This window comes from Stegodyphus dumicola, chromosome 9 (genome assembly GCF_044657685.1).
Source record: "Stegodyphus dumicola isolate Sdum_Otavi_A_Nest chromosome 9, ASM4465768v1".
NCBI lineage: Eukaryota > Metazoa > Arthropoda > Arachnida > Araneae > Eresidae > Stegodyphus > Stegodyphus dumicola.
In genome coordinates, this window is record NC_140776.1 from 10,874,222 (window position 1) to 10,901,043 (window position 26,822).

The 26,822-nt window shown below is 34.4% G+C and overlaps 1 protein-coding gene across 1 annotated transcript in view; it reads left to right on the plus strand.

The window, feature by feature from the left end:
- The window catches only part of LOC118199549 (SID1 transmembrane family member 1-like), a 114,252-nt gene that overhangs the window by 26,541 nt on the left and 60,889 nt on the right, over window positions 1-26,822 (plus strand). Inside the window, exons 4-8 of the mRNA XM_035371440.2 lie at window positions 1,927-2,071; window positions 10,444-10,527; window positions 15,642-15,735; window positions 15,831-15,884; window positions 20,946-21,039. Coding sequence (XP_035227331.2) covers window positions 1,927-2,071; window positions 10,444-10,527; window positions 15,642-15,735; window positions 15,831-15,884; window positions 20,946-21,039 — 471 coding nt within the window. The remainder of the gene's footprint in view (window positions 1-1,926; window positions 2,072-10,443; window positions 10,528-15,641; window positions 15,736-15,830; window positions 15,885-20,945; window positions 21,040-26,822) is intronic.

Below are 26,822 nucleotides of genomic sequence, written 5' to 3' on the forward strand. Positions count from 1 at the left end.
TTTGTGAGTATTCATATGAGTCTTTTGACGGAGAACTAGATACGCATATAAAGAAAATAAAATGTTGATAATTAATTAAGAAAGCTTTTTCTCTAAATAGATTAGCTAAAAGTTTATTTAAGAAAATCACATTCATCAGTATTTCAAATTCCTATAAATCAGTTTCAGATTAATAAAAAGTAATCACATTCCTAGAAAATGATTTTCGGTTTTAGAAAAACTACTATGAGTTTAATAAAAAAATCTGATGTTTACACAACATAGTACGGAATATTAAATTATACGCATTTTTTCTTGTATATCATTTAAACTTATTTCATCAGTAGATTTCTCATTCAATTCTTTCAACTCTCATTTCACGGCAAGGCAAAAATACATAAAACCTCAAAACAGCTAGCATGTAATTGTGCACCTCCCTTTTTCGTTGCAATCGGTTGCACGAATTGTATGTATATATATATATATATAAGTTTGGTGCAGCCGATTGCAGCGAAAAAGTGCAATCATAGGTGCACAACCTATGAAATATATATTTCAATTTCAGTTTAAAAAGGAGAGTGTCTGGGATGTATCTTTTAAAGTAATGATCCCATTTAGTTGCGTTCTTAGTGAGCAATTTAAATGTAAAAGATTATTTACTAATTTATTTTGTTTATGAGGATTCCTTTGGCTTAGATGGACGAATGTCTTTATTTTGATTAAGTATTATTCGTGACTTCTAACTTGGCTGTAGCAGAAATATAACTTGATGCTTACTTGGAAGAAAGATGAAACACTCTCACTTAATTTAGTTGTTGTTAATTGGTGGTATATTAGTTTTTGTTTTTTTCCACTTGACAAGTCGATTAATATGCGATCAATGACAACAGCTACTTTTTCAATACCTAAAATTGTTACTTCTGATTCTGGTATTTTTGCGATTAAGGATTTTTCTTTACAACAGATTATATTTTTATAGCAATAGAGGTCTAGAAAATACTAATTTCAAATACTGACTAAAAAAATTTTAATAGTTCATGGTTTTTAATTTAAATTCTGTTCCTCGGAAATGGTATATAAAGTTTTCTATTTATGAATTATGTAAATACATTCCCACTCTGTTGCCCGTTGTGAGGTTAGCTTTTTATTCTTATATTTGGCAGACTGTGCATTTTTAGCTTTAAAAGTAATTCAATTAAGTAGCGTTTACGTTCCGGTTAAGGTTTTGTCTTTAGTTAATCTGCATGCAATTGTTATAGAATTGTGGCTTATATGGTAACTTTAAGTTTTGAGTTAAGCCTAACGAACCGCCATTTGTTTACATTTGAAACTTAGTTGAATAGTGAGTTAAGTTGTTTCTGCACCTTCAATGTCTTTTTGCCGAGTGGGACCAAAAGTAAAGTTTTAGTTTTGTGCACTTCTTCCCCGCTGGCGGAATTGCTTGTTTTTGCGTAGAAACTCTAATTGTAAAAATTATTTTTTAACCGTTTTAATTGTATTTGGTATTTTGTGTTTTTCTGTATTTTCCAATTTTTAATGAAGATGTTTTGGGTTTTTATGTATTTTTGCTTATCCGAAGCGAGAATTGAATTAATTGAATGAGAAATATATGTCTAATGAAATTCGAGGAAATACGTTTAAATGCAATGCAGCAAAAAATGTATATAATTTAATAGGCCATACAAGGAAGTCATGTGGTGTCCACATCAGATTGTATAACTCATTTTGAAAAATGGCGTAGTGATATGTGTTAAATTTTTTCTAACTTCTTGGAACTTGTCTCTTTATGCTTGAGATGCAAACTAGTATCTGTGTTTCATATTTATGAAATTGCTAGAAAGCTTGACATTCTATTCCTACTAATGATTCTCACGCATGAAATTTGTACTATTTTTTATGGGCAGTTTATATGAAATGAGTAAGCTTACATTTCGAGTATTTTTTCAGTAAGGAAACTCCTATAGCGGTCAATATTACACCATCTAAGCCTCGTGTTCTGCAGTACGATATGGAAAAAGATCTGCGAGCTGTAAGGATAGAAGCGACGTCTAAAGATGAAAGTTGTATGATTCTTGCAATACAAGACGTTCAAGTGAGTTAAGCACCTTTTTGTTTGTTTGATTCACCTCCCGAAAACAAAACAAAACAAAAAAAAAAAACATGTTTCATACATCATGAGTAATTTTTAATTTTTCTCCTCTCCGTGCCATAAAAGTTATAGTAATTTAGAACTAAACTTTTATTCTAAGGCTCTAATGCTCACTTGTCTCACCTACGGTCAACCCAAGCTTACAAAATTCCAGCCTTGAGTACCTTACAAGTGACAGTGCGACTCCCATCCCTCTTCCCCTACCAGCAACCTCTCGAGATGACTTTCGGCTCGCTCTTCTTCTCTAGAAGAGAAGACGTAACTGCGGTCATCGGCGGCGTCTCCGACGAACTGTACGGCAGAACAGGGACTCTACTGTGCTCCAACTGACACAGATCGTCAACCAAGGCTCTTTCCAACACATTTCAGCTCGAACCCTGCGCAGAGAATTGCAGAGGATAGGCATACATAGTCAGGTGCCTGTGAGAAAAACCACTCAATCCTGCCCGACATGCAAGAATTCGTTTGCTATGTTGTCGGGAAAGAAGACACTGGACACCTGAGGATTGGAAACGTGTAATGTGGTCATATGAATCACGCTACACCTCATTTTGCATTCGCATTTGATGGAAAACTTTGAATTTGGCAAAAAAAAACCATGAAGCCATGAATCCATCTTGCCTTACTTGCACTGTGCAAGGGTCTGGTGGGAGTATCATGATATGGGGCATGCTCTGTTGGCATGGAAGTGGTGCCTTGGTGTTCCTGGAGGGTAAAAAAACAGCCATGAGATACCTAAATATACTGGCAGATCAAGTGCACCCTGCAATGCTGCAGTTTTACCCTGATGGTGACGGATACTTCATGGACGACAATGCAACTATACAACGATAATGCAACTGTATATATTTTTGCTGCGATCGTGCCAGAAGTGTTCAATCCGACTTCCATTACCTTGCCTGGCCAACGCGTAGCCCGGATCTTAACCCCATAGAACATGTGTGGGATTTGGTGGAAAGACGCATCCGACAGCACTCTCCTCTTCCATTTAATTTACAAGATCTAAAAAGGTGCATAGGCAATGCATGGCATTCTTTTGACGTAAATGCATTCAAGAAGCATGTAGATTCGATGCCCAATCGAATCAGAGCAGTTATCCGTGCAAAAAGGTGGACCAATAAAATGCTGATCTTGGGTTTCTAATTCATTGGCCAGTGTATGTATTTAGTGATTTTACCATTTCACCAAGTTTTAATTTTTGCTTAAAAATCAATTACGCTGCAATTTTTTTTTTTTTTTTTTTTTTTGGATGCAAAACCAACAGGAATGATAATTGCAGTCTTTATTTATGGATATAAAGCTAATAAATATATTAATTATTATTTTCCGCATACTTTTGCTAGTTTTTCATTACGCGTACAAAGTATTCTACGTCTCTATACTCATTGAAGAATAATCATATTATGTCGAAACTAACATAATTATTATTAGAATAATTATGTTAGTTTCGACATAATAAGATACCAAGCCTAATCTTCGAAATTAAATTTCCAATAATAGACATTCACAGAAGGATAGTCTTGTACATAAATGATTTCAGCTCAAATCTACTGCGCATTTTCTCAGTATTTTACTATGCAGCCTTTTTTTAATATCTAAAGCAGATGTTACTGTTTTCATTAGACGAAAACTTGATTTTCTTTAGAAATAGGAAGTTTTTTTCCTACTTCATTTGTATAAGGTCTGAGAAATTTTAACTGTGCTCATCTGTCGAATCTGAACACGCTGAATTATGTGATTTTGGAGGAGGACTGTAGTATTAGACCGTTAGCGGCCCACCTCACCAAAGACTCAAATTTTCCTACTTGGGATTACTGCCGCGTAGCTACACGTACATAGTGTATATATTGCATATAGACTTCTTATTGTAAAGTACTATTCTATTTTTTTTTTCCGTGTTTGCTTTCCTTTCTCACACAGAATTATGACGGTATACTCATCACGTTTTGTCTGTTCATTAACGTTGAATTTTCGACTGCGCGATGTTCCGGTACCCTTTTACCTAGCTCCTCATTGCCTATGGGTTTAATGTACAGAGGCTGTTCGCACATTTTTTAGACGATTTTGGTAAGCCGTAATAAAAAATCGTTTGCTGCAAAAGAAGTAATTGCAATTGTACTATGTTTTTAAAAGTCAAAATTATCGTCTGTGGCTTGAAAGTTTTGTTTTTATTCAAAATGGCGAATTTAACAAAGCAGTGGTTCGAAGGCTACATTTACGCTCTTTCCGAAGAGAAATATGCATACTCCGTTATCCAAAAACGATGTGAGAGTCATGGTTTTGTGATATCTAAAGCGTCGATGGGTAATATCATCAACAAGAAAGGAAAAAAACTTCAAATTGGAGCCTCAAGTGGGACAAAAATTCCAAATAAGTATCCAAGGAAAAAACGGACATCTTCGACTATTGCCAAGGTACGTTGTTTAATGTTAAAAGAAAATCCCCCTAGTCAAAGGACAGTTGCAAAATCATTAAAATGCTCGGTGTCCACCGTAAACAAAATGATAAACGTTGATTTAAATCTTAAGAAAGCGAAAAAACGCAATGTGCATCGTCTTCTTCCAAAGCATATCGCTCAACGCAGGACACGCTGCAGAATTCTATGTGAGAAACACTTATCCAAAGAAAAATGGAAAACAATTGTCACAATAGATGAAGCATGGGCGTATTCAAATGACTGTAATAAAAAAAGAGCCGTTTATTATCATAAAAGGGGAGAAACAAATTTAAGTACATGGTTCAAAGAATCGAAAGAAAGTTTTTCTAAGGGATTCATGATTGTTGCTGGTTTTTCTTATAATGGCAAGTTAAAAATAAAGAGAGTGAAAAAAAATGGCAAGATTAACTCCAAATACTATCAGAAACATATTTTATCGCCAATTTTTCTTAATGAGATACCATCGCTTTACCCACAGTGCCATCCATCTGTGAGACTCCATCAGGACAAAGCTAGCAGTCACACATCAAAATCCACTGTAAATTTCCTAAAAGAAATGGAACAAAAAACTGGTATAAAGACCATACCCTTCACTGATATCCCTACTAAATCTCTCGATGTGTCACCTATGGATTTTTGTGCTTTCGGACTTTTAAAAACTGCATTATCCTAACGCTGTCTTAAAACCCTAACAGGACTCTGGAAGCTGTTCGGGAGGAATGGGATAGAATACCTCTTCTGCCACTTCAAAAGGCATTATTATTCTGGAAATTGAGGTGTCGAAAAATAGTTCAGAATAAGGGATGTCAAATAGAACGTTTAAAACACGAGAATTTTATGTAATTTAGTTTTGTGAATACAATATACATCGTCTAAAAAATGTGTGAACAGTCTCTGTACTCACAGTCTAACGTGATGCGCCCATGTGGAAATAAATTGATTGAGTCGGAGAAACCTCACTTCGTGCGGTATTCCGGCGATAGCTAATCAGTCAGTCACTCCCCAATGGCATTTTCTACTGTAGATTGCCGAGAGGATTGCTGGTTATACGAACCGCGAAATTGCCAGGGCGATGGATGGCTCGAGGCTGTCTCATAGCTTGGCCACTAAGATCACCGGATCTCTTTTGCCTGTGGGGTCATATGAAAAGCCTAATCTTCGAGTCCTCCATTGAAATCAATATGGGTCTAGTCGCCGTTGTTGCCGGCGATATTTGGAAAATGCCTGATGTCTTCGCAAATGTGCGTCGATCCCCCCCCCTATCCCGCAGGTGTGAAGCCTGAATTACAGCTGGCAGAAGGTCTTTTGAGGAGTTCTGTGATCATGTTCTGTTCATAAAAGGTTTTCTGAAGTATCTAATCTCATTCTTGTGTCAGTTCTTTAAATGTGACAATGGAAAAGTAACCCTATGCTTCTCACCGCTTGCGTTCCCGCGTTCCCACCATATATTCCATGACGAATATTTCTCGTATAGCTATCCTGCTTTACGGCCTCTATCACGCCGTAACGTTTTGCCCTCTTGTTCGGATTCACCCTGTATTTAATCACCTAGTTGTTTTTTTACAGTGCCAATTTATGTGCTGCATGATTTCACAAAACTCTTTTATTCGCGATTCCTCGTACATTGCAAATTGCACTGATTTGCTTAAAGCACGCATCTTTACATTTGTGCTCTTCACGTCATTTCCTTCCCGCTGAATTATCTTCACTTTCGAGTAATATAACTCGATCTTTCTGATAGCTATATCTACCTGAAGATCTCTCGAAAATTCGCTAAACGCGCGTTTTTTATTAGTCCGAACTTAGCGCATTTCCTTTGTCTGATTTGTGTTTGTATTTTCCTATTTGTTGATGTACTGGTGCTAAATTTTGTCAAAATATTATTTGTGTATCTGAAGTTACAACTGCGGTTAAACAAATTAAATTTCATTTTGGAAAGATAATGCGCACACTTTTTGAGCTTTGAAATAAAATAATTTAGCAGATTTTTACGACAATGATTTAATGATTTGTTTAATCTTATAAGAGTGCTAAATATTTATTATGGAAGAATAGGTTTCAAAATTACTTATATATTATACATTATTATATTTTATATATATATATATAAATTATGTTTTAAATATTTATTAAGGAAGAATAGGTTTCAAAACTGCTTATATGTTCTAGAATATAGAACCGCTGTAATCGTTTTCTAATAACTATGCAAAAAATAATTTTTTGCAATAATAACTTATTTTTTGCAATAAGTCTTATTTTTTGCATTGCTTAACTATGCAAAAAATAAGATTCATAGTCACATTTTTCAGTCTGATGCGATGTGGAACCCACATAAAAAATTTCGATGGAAAAATAAACTAATTCTCTCTCGTTATATCAGCAACAATGGCACTCAGGTTTTAATGATTTTCGTTTCTCTGATTAAATGGCCGTAAAGATATTTCACCTATATTCAATTTTTGTCCATTAAATGTGGCAAAAAAATTATCATAGTTAATCAGAAAATAATAACGGGAACAAACACGCAAACAGACATTTTTTCTTTATATGTATAGATTTTGTAAAATTTGTAAATTTTACAATATCTTCAAAATTTTCAAAATTTAGATAAGGTCTGCCTTCTTCAATGGTTGCCAGCGCAAGTCAACATCACAGAAACGAGAACGCAGATAAAGTGGCAAAGGAGGCTCGAAATCTCAAAAATAATGATAACGTAAATTTCACCCTCCCCAAGTGCTATAGCCAAATACAGATTGAAGAAGCTGTCAATGTCAATAAAGCGCTAGTTGCATAACATCAGTGGAGATGGACTTATGACTCGTAATGATTAAAGTCATAGTCAGACTTAGAACTAGTCATCACAAAACTGACAGGGGATAGGAAAACCTACAGGAACTCTGATAACTGACAGCAGCACACATTTGTGATTATCGGCCATCCTTGCTGAATTGTTAAAAACTGGGGGCTTGTTTAAGACACCGGACCTCTATGACGTTAGCATTTTGCAAATCTGAATAGGCTTTCGAGTATTTAAATATGCTTTATCACAGACAAGGCAACAACACCCTCAAATGTCATGTAGCGCTTTATTTTATTATAAATGGAACTCTCGAATGGCATGAATCTTAAAAAGGATTCTAAGTTGAAAAAATCCGAATTCTGTCTTTCGAATCTTCTAGACCAGCGGTTCTCAACATTTTGACTAACGCTTACCATCTAAGCAAAAATTGAAAACCTTTAGTACCACCACTACAAGGTATTACTACTTCCACCACCACTCTTCAAACAAAGCTCAGATCGTATAAATTTACGAGTGTTAGGAAACTCAATCAGGATGTCAGAGTTTTAATTTTTGAATTTAATAGTTAAAAATACTTTGCTTCTTTAAGTACCACCTATTTTCTCTGGCCTACCACCAATGGTACACGTACCACCGGTGACCTTAATCTGAAAGCCCGTTAACCGTCAAACTCAAAACCTTGGTAAGGTTAGCGTAATGGCAGACCGCACATTGAGTTGAACAGTGTTAAACGAATGTCGCATACTGCGCATGCCCAGAAAACTATTTGGCGTAATTACTATGTTGGCGCGCTTTGAAAAGAAGATAAATACGGTATATGTTAGATGTACCGCCATCTGATTGTAAACAAATCTGGCGTTTAAATCTTCGTAGAGTATAATGTAAATGTAAATTAATTACTGTGTTAAAATACTATTTTTTGCTGTACTGCTCAAACAACTAGAAAGCTGAAATTATTGCGAAGTAATGTGAAGCAGTGTTTGCATTCAAAATGTAAAATATAATACCTATGAAATTCTGCACATTCCTTTGGAACTGCATAAATTTTCGTTCAGAAAAAGACTGAAATTTAGGATATATTAGTTGAAAATTTATTCATTATACTTTTAAGTAATAAAAACAATTCAGGATTTACCATACGTTCTATTCGTACATACATAAAGAAACACTGAGGGATATAACAAGTGCTTGCAAATAACACTGAAGAAGTTTTACAATTCCTTAATGCTAGTTATTAAATTCTTTGAAATGATAAAATAAAAGCGCGAATATACGCTAACAAACTAAGCGAGATACTCCAGTTTACAATTACTGAATTATAACATGTAAACAAATTACATTTAAATAACGAATTATTACGAACATATGTTAACAAATATTAAATGCACTGCTATTGACAAATTACAGTGAAATATATATTAGAAAAATAAGCAAGTGCAATCGGTATGGACGTTAAAATAACTAATAAGCAAAGTTCCACAACATTACAATTGTAAACATCACTCGAACACACTCGACAGCCATGGTGATCACGAATAAGCTATCGTAGGGTTGCTCGCCGATATTTCTCCCCGCGCCAAAGGTACACCATCAAGCATGCGCACTAAGCGAAATTTGCTTAACATTGTTCAACTCAATGTGCGGTCTGCCATTGCGCGTAAGGTTAGCTGTAATAATGTCAAAAAAGAATGTTATTGTAATTACGGTTCATTTAAGTCACCCTGTGATGGCTTTGAATGTAATATTTTTTATTTTTCGAAGAGGATTTAGCGTTCCATGCTTAGTGTTTATTCATATTAAACTTTAGAAAAAGTTTCTTTGTCACTCAAATTGTTTTCTTTGAATTATATCTCGAATGAAAAAAATGAACCTCAAGTTTCCAAGAGTTTCAGTTATGTACTTTTACTTTATATCCTTTGCATCACCTTTGCAATATAGATGTATTCTTTTAAAATATGATCTTAAATTTTTCTTTCATTAAAGTCATATTAAACATTTGGCTTTAATTAAAAATTTTTAATATTTAGAAATTTTTTTCGCATTATTATTATTGGACGAAAGCTTTGAAAGATTCGAAAATCTCTCGGAATTCATTATCGTATTCAAGAAAGTTTTCCATTTGTGTAAATCCACGCTCAGCGAATTTAATTTTCACTCGCAAATATCATCTTTACATTGACTCAAATTATAACATTGATGACAAAAATATTTTGTTTCGAAAATAGAATGAACTAAATAAAGGACTGCATTTTTTTATTTTAGTTTTCAAATTTAACATGCTGCATTAGATTCTGATTTAACTTTTTGATAATTTATATTATCAGCTAATAAATAATAAATATTACCTCCTAAAATAAATGCATCACGTACACCTTGCACACACACACACACACACACACAAAAAAAGGGTAATTCTATATCTCGCGTACTGCTGGGCCGAGATTTATAGATAGCATTGTTCTAACATAGGTATTTTGACGCAAAATCGAACTTCTTTTGAAATAGCATACCAATTTTTTTCCATAGTTCGATTCTACGATTCAAATGACGCCAAAGTGCCAAATTTTGTAAAAATCGCACGAGCAGTTTTGAAAAAATTAGCTCTCAAAATATAAGCTCTTCCATGTTAATTGAATTTGGTATATATTTATTAATATCTCTTTTTTTTTATTAAACTTATTCGATTCTTCCTTCTAAATTTCTAAATTTCGGTTCATTCCAAATAAAATTCGCCCATTGTTTATCATTTATTTTTTAAACTTGTATTTTTAAAGGATATTTGTAAATTTTTCGAAAAAAGTCGGATTTATAACCTATGAAATTTTTACCATCCTCTTAAATGTAGATGCATTTCTAAGCCTACCTGCAAAAAAATTAGAGTTTTATTTAAAATTTCTTGAGATATACGTGAATTTTGGCATTTTTTCTGCGCAGTGTGCCTGCAAAGGTATTATCTTACAATAAGCAGACACAGTGTATGTGTGTGTGCAAGCTGTAGTTGGATGTTTGATATTGCTACAAGAAATTTATATTTAAATTAGTGCTCGTGATTATTCTTGATTCCTTTTCCATTTGTAGTGTCCTCTGTATGATTCGGTTAGGACTGTTGAACAAGGTGGATACTACCAGACTCTTACTCGGCAGTCTGGCATTGCTATTACGGTAAGTACGCAGCAAGCATGTACAATTTTAATCTATTCAACATTTCAACCCTGATACTTCAAGAATAATTGTTATAAAAAGTAGATGCTGCAAAAATACAGATAAGTAACATAGTGTTTTATATGATTAACAGCATTACGAACTATTCTACTATAAATCATCCGCGGCGCATATCGTTCTCGCAAAACATTTGACTGTGAGTTCACCATTATTGACGAACCACTACCATTAATCATTAAATTAGTAGAATACCAGTTAGAAAATTAGCAGAATTAGCAAAATACTAGTACATCTGATAAAACTGTCCGCGGAAAAGAACTCTGCCATTAGTAGACGAAAAACCGTATTTTCACCATCCAAAAGGATGGACCTACCTCCACTGTGCCTTAACTCTGCTAGTCTCGTAGTGTAAGACTAAGACTTTATCAATTTAGTGTGCACACGGGTAACTGCATTTATCAGAACAGTAGCAATTTGTATTCTACATTGAAATATGTATTTTACATTATGTGATGACTATTGTAATTGAAACTAATATTGCATTTAAGACTGGGCATTGACTACGGGTTCACCGTAAGGATGACAGATATTTATGTAAAAACACTTTTTAGACACTATGTAAAGATACAGTGTAACATCGATATGATCTAATGACTCAATTTATTTCATGACCATCTTCCATCAAAAACAAAGCAGTATCCTCGCGACTAAAAAAAACCATAAGCAAATTTTATATTCTTGCGTGCTGTACGGGTTCGTAATAAACTGAATGCACACGGAATGGATGACACCTTGATAAAATTCACTTTTACCAAAAGAAACACTTCACACTTCTGGAACTTTCCAAAAAAAAATACTCGTACAGCTCTTCACAGTAGCATAGAATACAGTCAGCAATTACACTTCGAACCGCTATGAACGTTAAACACAACGCAATGCAAAGCGAAAAGGCGAAACCAACATCTCGAATTCAGCTCTGAGTTAACTTCTACTATTCCAAAACTGACGCTCTCTCCGGTCTTGTAAAATTTTCCCCTGGCAGCCAAAAAATCTCTAGCAATTCTCGAAATTACTGGAAGGTATATGAGGGCCGGATACGGTTACAGTTGCATATGTAGATTAATTACAGTTATTCAATTGCAATACCCATTACAGTTATATACAAAATGTCGCAAAATGATCAACGAAGTTTGGCGACTTTTGGCGATTTCTCGCCAAATTAGTGATACAGCCATTTAGTTAATGTTAAATAGCCTTCCCTGTGTATTTTAATTTTTCTGGCAGAGCATCCCTTCTTTAGATTTTCATGTTACATTATTTAAAAAAAAAAAAAAAAAAAAAAAAAAAAAAAAAAAAAAAAAACTGAAAGCTTTTTTAGATTTTATATGACGCACAAAACGGCGTTTTTTAACGTTTTATGAGTTAATTTTATTAATTAAATATTGTGTTCTTCGCATTTAAAACACATAAAATTCAATTCAACGGCAGTATTACAAAATATTTAAAACCAGCAAAACAGCCTACCTTTAGAATTTCGATACACAGTCTCGCGCTGGAGTTTAATTTTTTTTCCCGTTCCCCCGAGAGGTATTATCATTACTCGACACTTCAATTAATGCAGGCTTCTCTTCGTGACAAGGCAAAAATACATAAAACCGCAAAATATTTTTATTAAAAGTTGAAAAATATAGAAAAATATAAAATACCAAATACAGTTAAAACAATTAAAGAACAGTTTTTAGAATTAGAGTTTCTACGCAAAAACAAGCAATTCGGTCAACGGGCAAGAAGGTATATTTTTCGGTGCACCAGACTAAAAGCTTACTCTTGGTCCCACTCGACCAAAAAAAAAAAAAAAAAAAAAAAAAAAAAAAAAAGAATGTGCAGAAACTGATTTAATTCGCTATTCTGCTAAGTTTGAAATGTAAACAAATAGGGCTGCTATTGTAAAAAATTAGGCTTAACTGAACTTAAACAACTTTTAAATTGTTGATAATTCTGTAATATTGCATACAAATTAACTGAACGCATAAAAGCCTTAACCGGAAAATAAGAACAGCATAATTCAATTACCAACATATAAGCATTAAGAAAAAACTGAGCTCACGGAGCCGAGTAACAGAGTGTGTATCTATATATTTACGTTTGGTGCGGCCGATTGCAACCAAAAAGAGAGGTGCACAACTACATGTTACAACAGCCCAGTTATGCGAGATAAATACCTGCATACGTACGTACGTCTAGACGTCACGAAAAAATCTCTCTTGAATCCATTTTAAATCTTTTTTTGCAACCCATTTTGGGGAAAAGAGTCCTTTTTTGTGTCCTTACGTACATATGTCACGTAAGAACCTAGTTGAATTGCATTCGATAGCGGTCAAAATGGATATTTTCATGGAAATATAGCACCCCGAAAATTTTCGCGATTACAGTACTTCCTTTACTGAGTACAAGGAAGAAAAGCGAAAGTACGTCGCATGTTGTTCGGATTTAATTAAAATATATACTTATGACATCAGTTACCCTTATATTTTAAGTTTTTTGCAATATTCGGTATGAATTGGTAGGTTATTTATTCAGCAGAGAATGGAAAGCTATTGAAATGTTTTTTCGTATAGATTTACGATGTTTCTGTCGTAAAGATTTACGATGTCAAGCGTCCATTTTGTTTCACGAAAAATTTCGTATTAATGTCGTAATTAGTATAAATTTCGTATTATTTCGTAAGTGGTATTGCTCTACTTTCGTTAAAGAAGATGAACTTGTTCTTGAAAACCTGAGCAATTTTGCTTGTAAAGTATAGGTAGTTTGTTAGCCTATCTTTCCTGTGCCCTAAAATTCATGTATTTTTCTCAATTCAACTTCTAATTTTTTGCTGCGTTCCATTTGTGTTCTCGATAATTCCATTTTTTTTTTCTAATTATTTATTAACTATTTAAGTGATAGATTTTCGTAAATTACCCCATGCGAAAATAAGTGAAACTTTAAACCTGGCATATCTATATATAATTAACTCTTTGAGAAAAGGAAAAAAATAATGTTTTCCATATTTTGTCTTTTATATCATGATCAGTGATTAATTTAAAAGGTATTTTCTCCCTCCTTTCTGCGTGCCTTCGTGGTGTAATGGTAATAGACTCTGCGCGTATTCGAGAGCTCCAGGCTCGAGTCCAGGTGAGGGCATTGCTCATTTTTCGTGTTTCCTAGTTCAAAAATATTAATGATTCTACAGTGGCGCCAGAACTAAAAAGGTAGTGGATGCTGATTGTTCACTATCGGGATTTGGCGACTGAGCAAAGAATATGTATAGACTTTCTTTGGACTGAGTCCTCTAATTCCAGCCTGCCTTTAAAAGGTATTTTCTCCCTCCTTTTAGTACGTCTTCGTGGTGTAACGGTAGCACACTCGGAGCTTATTCGAGAGGTCTAGGTTCGAGTCCCGGCGAGGGCATTGCTCATCTTTCATGTCTGCTACTTCAGTATTTCCTATGACTACAAATTTAACTGCGGAATCTATAATTCTTTTTCCCCCAGGTAGTATACTAATTTACACATTTTACTTCTTATAGAAGTCTTATAAGAATTGTCTTAACTTATGAATCAGAAACTTGGCCATTGACTTTGCGCGATGAGTAATTTTTTCTGGGAATTTTTGAGCGAAAAATCTTACGTAGCACTCTTGGGGGCGAGGTCCAGGTTAATAGATCATGGAGAAGAAGATCTAATTTAGAACTCTATAAAATTTACTAACAATCTGATATTCTAAATTCGTCAAATTACAGAGACTTAAATGGGCTGGCCATCTGGCTGGAATGAATGAAAATCTTTGCCGTAAGAAAATCTTTCTGGCAAAGGCCATGGGAAATAGACCTCGGGGCAGACCCTCGCAAATGTTGTGAATTACTAAAAAAGAAATTTAAACAGTAGGAATTTAAATAGAAGTAAATGACTAGAATTAAAATTAAATGTCAATTAAGAGTAGAAAACAAAATGTTTTAGAAAACCAAAGTAATTTAGAAACCCTTGCCTATTGAAAACTTTCCCTACACGAATTGTGCATGTAAACCTAAAATAAACTATATACAATCTATCAAAATAACAATAAGGCTAGTAAATAACAAGTTTTAATTTAACTTACCTAGAACTACCTATTTGAATTTCTGAGTTGGACTAGCATTTGCTATACCCACTCTGTTACTCGGTTCAGTGAGCTCAGTTTCTTTATTCTTATATGTTTGTAAATTGTGTATTTTTTGCTTTAAAAAAAAATGATTGAATTATGGTGTTCTTATGTTCTAGTTAAGGCTTTTATACCTTTAGTTAATCTGCATATAATAGTAGTTGTAGGCTACTGAAGTCCTTTATTAACAATTTAAAAATTGTTTAAGTGCGGCAAGGCTAATGGAACAGCCATATTTTTTTTGCATTTGAAACTTAGCAGAATAGTGAATTATGTCTTTTCGCACCTTCAATGTCTTTCTGCCGAGTGGGACGAAAAGTAAACTTTCAGTTTTGTGCACCGAAAATCTGCCTTCTTGCACGCTCATCGAATTGCTTGGTTTTGCATAGAAGATGTAATTTTTATTGGAAAAATAATTGTTTTAACTGTATTTGGCGTTTTATGTTTTTCTATATTTTTCAAATTTTAATGAAGGCGATTTTATGTATTTTTGTTTTGCCGCGGAATGAGAACTGAATTAAATGAGAAATAGATCTCCAATTAAATTCGAAGAAATAAGTTTAAATGAAATGCAGCAGAAAATGTGTATAGTTTAATAGGCCGTATAAGGAAGTCACGTGGTGTCGACATCAGATTTTTGTACTTTTTGCTTATGATAAAAAAACTGTTTCCAGTAAATTTTCTGCACAAGTGATTTTTTTTATGAAATTTCTCTGACATATTCCAGACTAATATTGAAGAATATAATGTTAATCTAAAACTTTGTTACTTTGTAACTAATAAATGACCAGTAGTAGCTCACCACGGAAGAAGCAATAAATGTTATGAGTAAAAAACGCTTTTTAAAGAAAGAATTACAAACTGAGGGTAGCTTTCTTTTTAAACTTGACATGATTTTTTTCTCCTGTTGTTAAGTAGTTTAGTTCTTTTTCCAGAAAAGAACATTCCCAGGAGGGCGCCAGTATGTGGTACTGATCTTAAAACCGACTTCTTCAAGCTGTACAGAGTCCGGCGGTACATCAGAATCAGGTAATGCATGTTGGTCTCGATATTTTTCAGTAACTCATATACTTAAATCATTTAATTCTTTTATCGCTTCAGCTTCCTCTTTTTTTCTTTATCAGATGTGCAGCATTCTTGGAAAGAAGTGACTGTAAAAGTAGTTCCGGCTATTACAGGTAACGAATATTTTCAGAAGTAATGTTTTCAGTTTTCCTTTATTGTTGCTGTTTTAGTTCATGATAATAAAAGTACTAGAAGGCTATCTGCTTAAAAGGAAGAATGTCTCTCTTCAGACAGACAGCTTTCGTGGGAAATTTTTAGAAGGATGTGATGTTATTTTATCCATTATCCGAAGAATTTTCATTTAGAATTGTGTATTCCGGAAATATATTACTGATACTTGCGTACGCCGAAAATGCAGTTACCGTTTCTGACATATAACGTGCATCTATAATTTAAAGCTATATTTTAAAAAATTTTTAGATATATTCGCCATATAGTATATATATTCGCCATATAACGCGCACCCAATTCTTCGCGAAGAAACCTAAACGATACATGTGCAGTGCTTTATCTTTAGAGGTCACTTATTCGAACAACGGTAAACCGCAATGACAAGTGATAAGGGGAAAAATATGTGTGTGGGTTAAATACTTGAGGGAGTAAATATTGCGGCAAAGAGGGTGGATTGTATTCAATGCAGATGTCAAAAAAATGCTATTGTAGAGCACTTCCAACCTGAACGAATTCGTGGAATTAGGAGTTACATGTTTTCTCTTTTTGTAGTTATTTGAAGCCGTGAAGTTGAAGGGAAAATCGAAGGCTTTAGTAAATCGCATTTGCTTTAGTTGAAATACAGTTGATCTAGTGCTACTTTAAGTAGTAAATATGGCTCCTGCGAATAGAAAAAAACACAGTACTGGTTTCAAATGCAAAGCCGTTCGTTTTGCGAGAGAAAAGGGAAATCTTGATGCAGCAAGTGTGTTTGGTGTTGGGAAAGATGGAACAGATAATGATTATTTATTTGTGGATCAAAATAACAATGATGGTGAAGATGAAACAAAATTCGATGCTACGTCTGAAGGTTTAACGGAAGAAGAACAGGACAAACTCTTCGTGTTATCCGATAATGAAAATGTTTAATTTCATAAGGTATGTCATTTCTTTTAGATAAGCAGCATTTTGGTGCATGTAAATAATCTAACTTTTTCCTTTTAAGCTATCATTTTTATATCCGGCGCACCCGTAAATTTCGGTCCTATTTTTCGTATTAACATTGCTGGTTATACTCCGGAATATACGGTATTTGGGGACATAAACGTTTCTATGGTTTACATTTAAAATTCCTAGGGTGGAGTTTAATCTTTGAAATAAATTCAATCCCAAGCTGACCAATCGCACGATAGAAGTTTCAGTCTTTAATAAGATTTAGCATTTTTAATTGTATAATAATGCGTAGATTTGCTCTATATTGCTTAAAAACTGCTGTTACAACAATTAGAATTCATACTGTAATAAAGATCACTATAGTTTTTTAAAGTATGTAGTCTCATCTTATCAAAAATTGCATTGAAGGAAAGGTTAAAAAATCGTATCGTTTATATTTATCACCTAAGTAGGTGATTTCATATTTGGAGTGCCAGTGATTCGTTATCTTCAAATATTGGCATGGCAGATTGTAAGGTGTTTTCTTTATATCTCGTTTTCTCTTTTTTTTAATCAATTTCCGTTGTTATTCATTCACTTTCTTCTTATCATTACTTTCCTACTGTCCGAAACTTGAAACTTTTATGTGTAAGGGACAAAGTTCTAAGCCTCATTTTTGTAGTGTGAAAAAAAAATAGGAAACTAATTTATGTATAATTATATATGAATAATGCGTACATTTAGAATTACTGAAAACGTGCTTTATCACGAAATGCATTACAATTAATCCTATCTATTCGTTGTAATCGCTATCGATCGCTTAGAAATTTTTTACTTTTTAAAGGAAAAAGTAAAGGAAAAACAGACATTTCTTTAATTTAAATAGAAACAATTTTTTTTCAACTTTTGGTAAAATATCAACACTCAACATTACGTTTGATGTAATTTCAAATTCTATAGAATTCTAAATACGAAAGAGTAGTCAAAGAATACCTTAGAGATTCTTTGAGAGTAGTATCCGACTCCAAAGACTTGCTCGGAACAGCATTCTTTCTACTGACAACAAATTACTCATTTACAAAGACATGTTACGTTCCATCATCCCTTATGCCTGCCCTGTCTGGGGATATGCCTGTGACACAAATATTAAAACGTTGCAAACGCTCCAAAATGTGGTACTAAGACAAGCGGCGGGTTGCCCATGGTTTATCAGAAACTCGGCAATTCACCGCATATTCCATATTCCCTATATACACGAGTATATGGCCACCCTGGCCCACAAATTTTATAAAAGTATACCAGGGGTATCCAACCCCACCATACCCATGCTTAACTACAACTACCAAATAAGGGAGTATAGAAAAAGACCTCTTGCCATCTTAAGGCATCTTAATTAATTAAAAAATAAAAAGAAAATTATTTAAAAAAATAATAATTAAAAAAATAATATATATACGTATACATATATGTATATATTTGTATAAACCCTAGCAATTTGTATTCTGATTTTGTATTAATTGTAATATTGCATCATATGTATTTGTACTTCTGTATATACGCCATACCCATATTTTTCATTCCAAGTTTTCTTGCAGATGCTTTCGAGTATTCAATAAAACTTTTTAAAAATAAAATAAAAATATGTTGTAGAGACATTAGGTTAATAGGAAAAGACGGAGAGATGAAAAATGAGCAATCGCCTTCGCTGGGATTCGAACCACGGACCTCTAAAATACCGGCCCAGCGTGCAGAACTACTACAACACGAAGGCACGCTAGGAAGGCGGGAGAAATACCTTATAATCTATATACGTATATTTAAACTGTTTCGTATTATTTTCTATCCCAAAGACAGCGAAATATCCCCGAAAAATTTTGTCTCCACCCCCCCTGCTTAACAATCGGCAATAGGTTTTGAAATTCAATTCTTCATTCGGCTTTCGCCACACTCTATATTCAATAGACTCAGACATATTAAATTTTGGCTTGTGTACAAATAATGTAACATTGTTCTATTTTTCAAGTACGATAAATGTTTTCATAGACTTTGCAAGCACCAGCCAAATTTTTTTTTTTTTTTAATTTATTAAGAATTAGCGAGAAGTAAGTTCTGGTCTTAAAGGCACATAAGAACTGACAGAAAAGCACGCGCGTGGTAAGGCAGCGAAAAGTCTCTCTCTCTCTAACTCTGTCTTTTGGCTAAAAGCCATATCTTAAATACTTAACAGTTTTCAAGCTCTTTGCATAAACAAAACTAATCGCACTTATTCTGGCCGGAAATTGAAAATAAGAGAGGATAGCAAAAATTTAAAATAAAATAAACGTTAGTAAAACTTAAAATCCTTACAAACTTAGAATTTCATTTTCTAATATCTTCAGTCTGATAACCCTTTTCTTGAACTATCCTATTACATCTTGATTTCCAAGATAAAAGGCCTTTTCTGAAAGCATCAAGGTTAATTTTATTCCAGTCCTTCTTCACAACCTTCCAGAGTCCATCCAATGTTTTGGGATGTCGCTAATAAAGAGCTTGTTTTAAAAGTCCAGATGCACAGTAATCCATAGGAAACACATCGGGGGACTTGGGTGGGATCCATTTAAAGGAAACAGCTTCGATTCCGCTTTCATTTCTCAATTTTTGTGAAGAAATAGAGTAGTATATTAAGGGATAAGGCTTGGAGTCTTATCCTGATGGAACGTAACATAGTGAATATTGTTTGGATAAAGAGATGGAATTCTTTCTTTAAAAATAGGTGTTAAAACATATTTCTGGGAGTAATCCGAATTAAGTTTGTCTTTTTTTCCTACTTTCCTAATTTTTAAGTTTTCCGTTATATCAGAATACAGTACTAAGTATAAAACTTTAAAAAAAAAATTTCCTTGTTTTCTCTGATCCAACATATTAAGTCTTTACTTCCTCCTTTTCGGTAGTAAATCGATCTTTTTCTATTCCAATCAGATAGGTATATCCAAGCCACATAAACTGTATTTATATATTTCCATTTTTTCACCCGCCAAATAACTTCCATACAGCATTCTGCACATAATCTTACTCCGAGAAACATGTTTGAAACATGAAAAACGCGAAAAACTTTTCTTGTTTTCTCTGAACCAGCATATTAAGTCTTTTTCTTCTCTTTTTCAGTAGTAAATCGATTTTCTTCTATTGCATTCAGTATATCCAAGCTTCATCAGTTGTTATCTATATATTTTCATTTTTTACCTACCAAATAATTTTCATTCGGACATCTGCACATAATCTTACGCTGAGAAACATATTTCGACGTTATGCGATGAACATCACTTTTTTTTTTTTTGGTTGTTTTTATTAGCTTTAAATCAGATTTTATAATTTTGTACCTACAAAGATGTTTAAAGATTTTGCAATAGCTCTTTGGGGGGCTGAACTTTTCTTTAAAGCACGAGATGCGACTTTAGATTTAATAACAGCTGTACACACTTTGTTGGATATGCATTTTTTGATTTTGTTCCGTGACAGATGTAAATTTTGAAGTTTCTTTCCTTTCATATAAAGTATGTCACTTATTTTACGTAAAGAAATATTAAAATCAGGATTTTCACATTTTTTTAATAACTGAACAAGAGTATTTATCATCGGACACCGGAAAAATATAGCCTTCTATCTATTCTTTATTATTCAGAATCATTTTAAAGAAAAGAATATTTTTAATGCTGCAGACGATAATTAAGCCCTATTCCATATGGATGCCAGTCACGTTTCTATCTTAAAATTAATATTTAAATTCTGGGAGAAAATCAAAATTGTTACAAAAATGTGTGAACAAAGTTCGCACTGAAAATTTTCACAAGAAATCCGGGTAACTTTAACTATTTTGTACCTGAAATTGCGTGACAAAACATTTTTAACCCTCTCGCTCAAAGCGCGGCAAAGGTCATGTGAAATGACAAAAATATTACTATAAGCCACTCCCTCGGTTGCGATACAGATGTGCACTTACGAACTGTCCACTGGCACAGCCTGTTTTATATAACTCGCTCGTGTGTTATTATTAATTTGCGATCATATGTTGAAGATACAAATTTTTCAATAATTTTTAATCGTAATTTCAGATGGTGAGTTCTATGCGGCCGTATTTGGAGCTTTAGCATTTTTTATACTCGTCTACATATTCTGCCTGGTTATCTGCTGTTTCATCTCTTTCAGGTAAGATATTATTCTTAACATGCCTTATAGCAATGATTCTTTCACAAAGTTTATTAAAACCTTCAGTTTCCCCCCCCTTTCTGTATAGTGTTTTGGAATGCGAACAATAATGTAAATAAACTGCTGTACTTATGAGGACTAATTTAAAATGTGCCTTGAGGTCGCGGAGCGCGCAATATACACTGCTGGCCATTAAAATTGCAACACCATGAAGGAAAGTAAATACAAAAAAAAAAAAAAAAAAAAAAAAAAAAAAAAAAGATATTTATTGTACTTAAACAGTATGGCATGAAGACGAAATGATTAAATTTGTAAAGCAGTTTGGGAGTTTACAGGGGTGCGAAATTAGTAGAAAGGGCTTCCACACCTGGCAGCTAAAACGGCCCTTACCCCACTAGGCATGGAGTCGAAGTGGGCTTGGATGACAGGTGTGTGTGTGTGTGTGTGCGTGATTATGGCAAAGTCTCGAGGGCTATCTGCCTAAGGGGTGGGATGCCTTCGTGGAGGACTTTCTAAGGGAAACTGACTCGTATACACGTTAGACATGGGGAAAAACACGAAAACGCCCATGCAGCCAGCCCGTTCGCGGGATTCGAACCTCGGACCGAACTACCAGTGTTCAGCGATTTTACCGCTCGGCCGCTGGTGGGGCTTGGATGACAGAAACGGGAAACTCATTCCATGCTGCTTCAAGTCTATGCAGGACATTATAACGTTGCGCGCCTCCAACTTGCACGCAACCAAGAGGTGACTGTGAAAGCTTGTATAAAAGATAGAGCCTTGTGAAGGGTTTAAGTCCCTTTTTATTCAACGTAATAAATTACAATTGCGTCCTCTTGACGCTTACAGACTGTGCCAACTTGGCAGTCAAATAAAAATAATAACCTGAAAAGAAAGTAAAGACAAGATTCTAACTACGAGGCTCTCTAAAATAACTAACTCACCGCGTTTTACAATACCGCTGCTAATTCAGCAGACTTGAAGCTCACTGGAACGATTACCACTACTTCCCGCCAAGCACATAGGCCGCAACGCGGGGTTCTTCAATTCTCGCTAACTACCTCCGCGCTCGCTAAGTAAGAATATCACACACCGAACTTGTTTCCTTCTATTTAAATCAGAATACTTCCGCTGATAATTTGAATGCTTGCGCGTTCTACTCAAATTTACATATTCTGGCATTGGCAGTTCCAGGGGAAAGTAAGGCTTGACAGGAAAGATAGTTTAAACTTAAAATAAATGTTAGTTAAAATAAATATAAACCCTACATTTGCCGCTGCCAGAATTTGGAAAACTTGGAAGCAGGTCCTACAAACGACCTGTTGTAAGTTTATCTAATTCTGAACTAACTGGCGAGAACCTCGTTTACACAAAAAAAATCTTATGTAACAATTATATACTAAAATTCTGTTGCTCGTTATAACTTTCTTCTTACAGCAACTTTTCCTGGACTTCATCAATCAATCTTGGTCTTTCCTTCCAGCATCTGGAAGGAATAAGTATCAGTATCTTTCTAAATACATTATAATTTACACTTTCTTGACACAATAAATTTTTGTTTTTAAACGATTCGTTTTTCTTAGTTATTGCTTAATTCACATTCATTCAATTTTTCAAGCATTAATTTAACTTTACCCTGGCTCTCCACCGTGTGTGGTGTCAAACGGGAATATTCGTGTTTTAGTCTTACAACACTTCCCCTAATCACCATGATTTGTTAGAATTCAACAACCAAATAGACACACCTTACTCGACATTCTACAACTCAATGAGCTACTTTAATATTCTTAAAAATTCAAATGTAGGTGGAGAACCCTACAAAACACATTCATTCTAACTTCCCCCTCATTCATCTTTAAACATGCAGGCTTTCGCTCTAAAGCATGACTTTATCTACAATTTACTACTTAAATTTTGACTTCATTGCTTTTAAGCATTCACTTTTAGCATCTACAATTTTATGCTTCTAGACTAAATTCTACTTTTACATAACATGCAAGTATTTACATACATTTACAAAAGTTTAATACATATGCTTTTTACAATTTACCATAAAATGAATAAGAGAAAATAAATTTTTGCTTTACTCATTCTTCGCCAAGCTGGCGGCACTGAAACTAAAATTCTTATTAGTACAAGAATACGAAGATATTCGTGTTTTAGTCTGACAACACTTCCCCTAATCACCATGATTTGTTAGAATTCAACAACCAAATAGACACACCTTACTCGACATTCTACAACTCAATGAGCTACTTTAATAGTCTTAAAAATTCAAATGTAGGTGGGGAACCCTACAAAACACATTCATTCTAACTTCCCCCTCATTCATCTTTAAACATGCAGGCTTTCGCTCTAAAGCATGACTTTACAGTTTAATACTTAAATTTTGACTTCATTGCTTTTAAGCATTCACTTTTAGCATCTACAATTTTATGCTTCTAGACTAAATTCTACTTTTACATAACTTTCAAGTATTTACATACATTTACAAAATTTTAATACATATGCTTTTTACAATTTACCATAAAATGAATAAGATAAAATAAATTTTTACTTTACTCATTCTTCGCCAAGCTGGCGGCACTGAAACTAAAATTCTTATTAGTACAAGAATACGAAGTTATTTTTATCTCCGGCCAAATTATGGCTTTAACATAACAAAATTAGTCTTTCGACCAACAGAAAATGCTTGTTTTTAGCTTTTACACTTAAAGAAAATAATACTTTTGCCTTAGCTAAATAAAGTAAAACAAAACTAAGTCTCAACCGAGACATATTGACTTTCGTCAAAACATAGAACTTCGTACTCATGCATAACATTTCGGAACAAAACAGAAAGAAAAATTTATAGAAGGTTTTAACTTATCTTTGAGTTTTCGATGCTTGAAACTCCGTCATCCGTTTTTGACAGAATTGGTCCCAAGTTAGAGGTTTCATGGATGTCAATCTTCTCCTTATTGATTTCCGAGTGTCGTCCACGTTGCTTCCTCTACATGCTGGCCTCTTGACGGAGTAATCGTCTGGTTGTTGGCCTTTCCGTTTCTGCCTGGGACGGCTGGTCTTGACGTCCTCCGGTCTGGAGTCCTTCTTGAATTTCTTCTGTTCGTCGTATTTTTGTGCCTCCTGTTGTCGTTTCAGTTTCCGGAACGGCGGCCTTGCTGGCACCTGACTCTGTGGCCGTGTGCGCGTTCTCCTTGATGTGTAATTTCTCCTGCCATCCTTTGTAGGTGGTGTTTTTCTCTTTACCACGGTTTCTTTACCCGGTTCATCTGTATTTTTGTTTTTCTTAAACGCCGGAGTTTGAAAATCATTTTTTCTTTTTGATACTGACGTCCGGGTTGTAGAAGTGCTAGGTCTCTCTTCAGTTCTCCGTTTCTTGGGTGGTGGAATAGTTGTTGTAGTCTCTGATTCTTCTACTTCGTTTAGACTTGAGTCCTGCAAGAAACTTTTAAGGATTTCAAAATCATTTGGATTATAGTATTTTTTCACCTGGTCGGGACTTGCTTTACAGATTTCCCCTCTCTCGTTTTTAAGATATAAGACTACTCCTTTGATTTTCTGAATTACATAGGGGCCTTCAAACTTTGGAGCTAGCTTTGCCATAAAATTGTCTGGGGCACTTGATAAAGAAAATTTCCGCTTCAATACTTTATCCCCAACTTTAAAATCTGCTTCACGGCGTTTTCTATCATAATAAAGTTTCTGCCTATTTCTTGCCGTATCCGAGGTTTTAAGCGCCTGATCAATCAGCTTTTGCACATCTTTTTGTTTAAACTCCTGCTCTCTTTGTTGCACAAAGAATAATTTATCTAAAGGCGTAATTAACTTTCTGCCTAAAAATAATTCTGCTGGAGTTTTTCCCGTAGTATCATGATGTGCCGTTCTTAAAGCATAAGCTAATTCATTTATGTAGCCACCCCAGCGCTTGTGATGTGTGCTAACGTAATTGCGAATTATTTTTACAATGTTTTTATTAACTCTTTCTGCTATGTTAGCCTGTGGTCTATACGGAACCATTTTGATATGGCGTATGCCAAGTCCATTGCATATGTTTTCAAATATTTGACTAATGAATTGTTTTCCGTTATCGCTAATGACTTTTATTGGTGCACCGTATTTTAAAATGTATCTGTGTAAGAATGCATCTGCGACTGTTTTGGCTGACGCGCGTTTAAGTGGAACAATTTCTATCCATTTTGAAAAATGATCTACTATTACTAAAAGAAAACGATTTTTATTTAACTCGCTCTGGGGGAAAGGACCAAGGAGATCTATGCCTAAAATTTCATCCGGAAATGTAGCGCGAATGCTATTTAAGTACCCGGCCGGGCTGTAATTAATATCATTTATTAACTGACATTGATTGCAGGACCTGACATACGCAGTTACTATTTTGTATAATTGCGGGAAATATACCGCCTCGCGTACCCTTTTTAAAGTCTTTCTGACCCCGAGGTGGCCCGCTGTTTTTTCTTCGTGCAACTCCTTCAAAATGCTTAATCGAAGCGAGGCTGGGATGACTGGCTTATACTCAAGATTTTCGTTTGTTGTTTTCGTATAGAATAATAAATTATCTATTATTTCATAGTTTTTTGCTCTATTTCTTATCGCATCGATATCTGTATGCTCAAAGCTTTCGGGGTCTTTCAAATAAGTATAGATATTTCCAAATTCAGGATCAGCTTTCAGTTCAGTAATAACCGTATCTCTAGAATCTAAAATTTTTGAAGTCAACACAGCGCATTTAAGTTCATTTCCTTCATCGTCCAGTTTTATACGAGAAAGTGCGTCAGCTACATTGTTTTCCTTACCCGGTTTATATTTTATTGTGATATTATATTCTTGGAGTTTTAAAGCCCATCTTATTAACCTGGGCGTTAGGTTTTTTCCCGAGTAAAGTCTACCAACAGCCGCATGATCCGAAAAGACTGTTACTGACGATTTGCCGAAATAAACTCGAAATTTATGTACAGCCATTAATACGGCTAATGTTTCTCTTTCTGTAGCTGTATAATTCCTTTGTGTCTGATTCAATGTTTTACTAAAAAATGCCAGCGGATGGTTATTTTGCATAAGAATCGCACCCACCGCATAGTCTGACGCATCTGCTGCAATTTCCAGGTTTTCGTCCCCCTCAGGGAATTTTAAAACAGGGGCATTAATAAGCGCTTCTTTTAATCTTTCAAAAGCTGTGTTAGCTTCCGCTGTCCACGTAAATTTAGCCCTTTTTCGTTTGATTACTAAGAGTGGTTCAACAATATTAGCGAAATCTTTTATGAAAGATCGATAGTAAGAACATAATCCAACGAAAGATGAAAGTTTCTTGGCGGTGTTGGGCGGTGGGAAATTCTTAATAGCTTTTATTTTTGAATCTTGCGTTTCTATACCCTTTTGCGAAATTTTATAACCGAGATATTTAAGTTCTTTAGTTGCGAGCTTGCATTTTGAGGCGTTAATTGTAAGACCGGCCTCTTTTAATAATTTAAAAACTTGTTCGAGGTCATTAATGTGTTGTTCCAACGTATTACTCGTTATAATTATATCATCTAGATAAATTAAAGTTGATTTTCCTAGGACAGGCTTTAGAACAATGTCCATAGCTCTCTGGAATGTTTATGGGGCCCCACACAACCCAAAGGGCATGCGTAAAAATGCATAAGTGCCCGATTTTGTTATAAACGCGGTTTTGTGTATATCTTCGGGTCTCATAGCTATTTGATAGTAGCCAGACGTTAAGTCCAAAGTAGACATATATCTTGTCGATTTGATCTGTCTAATGA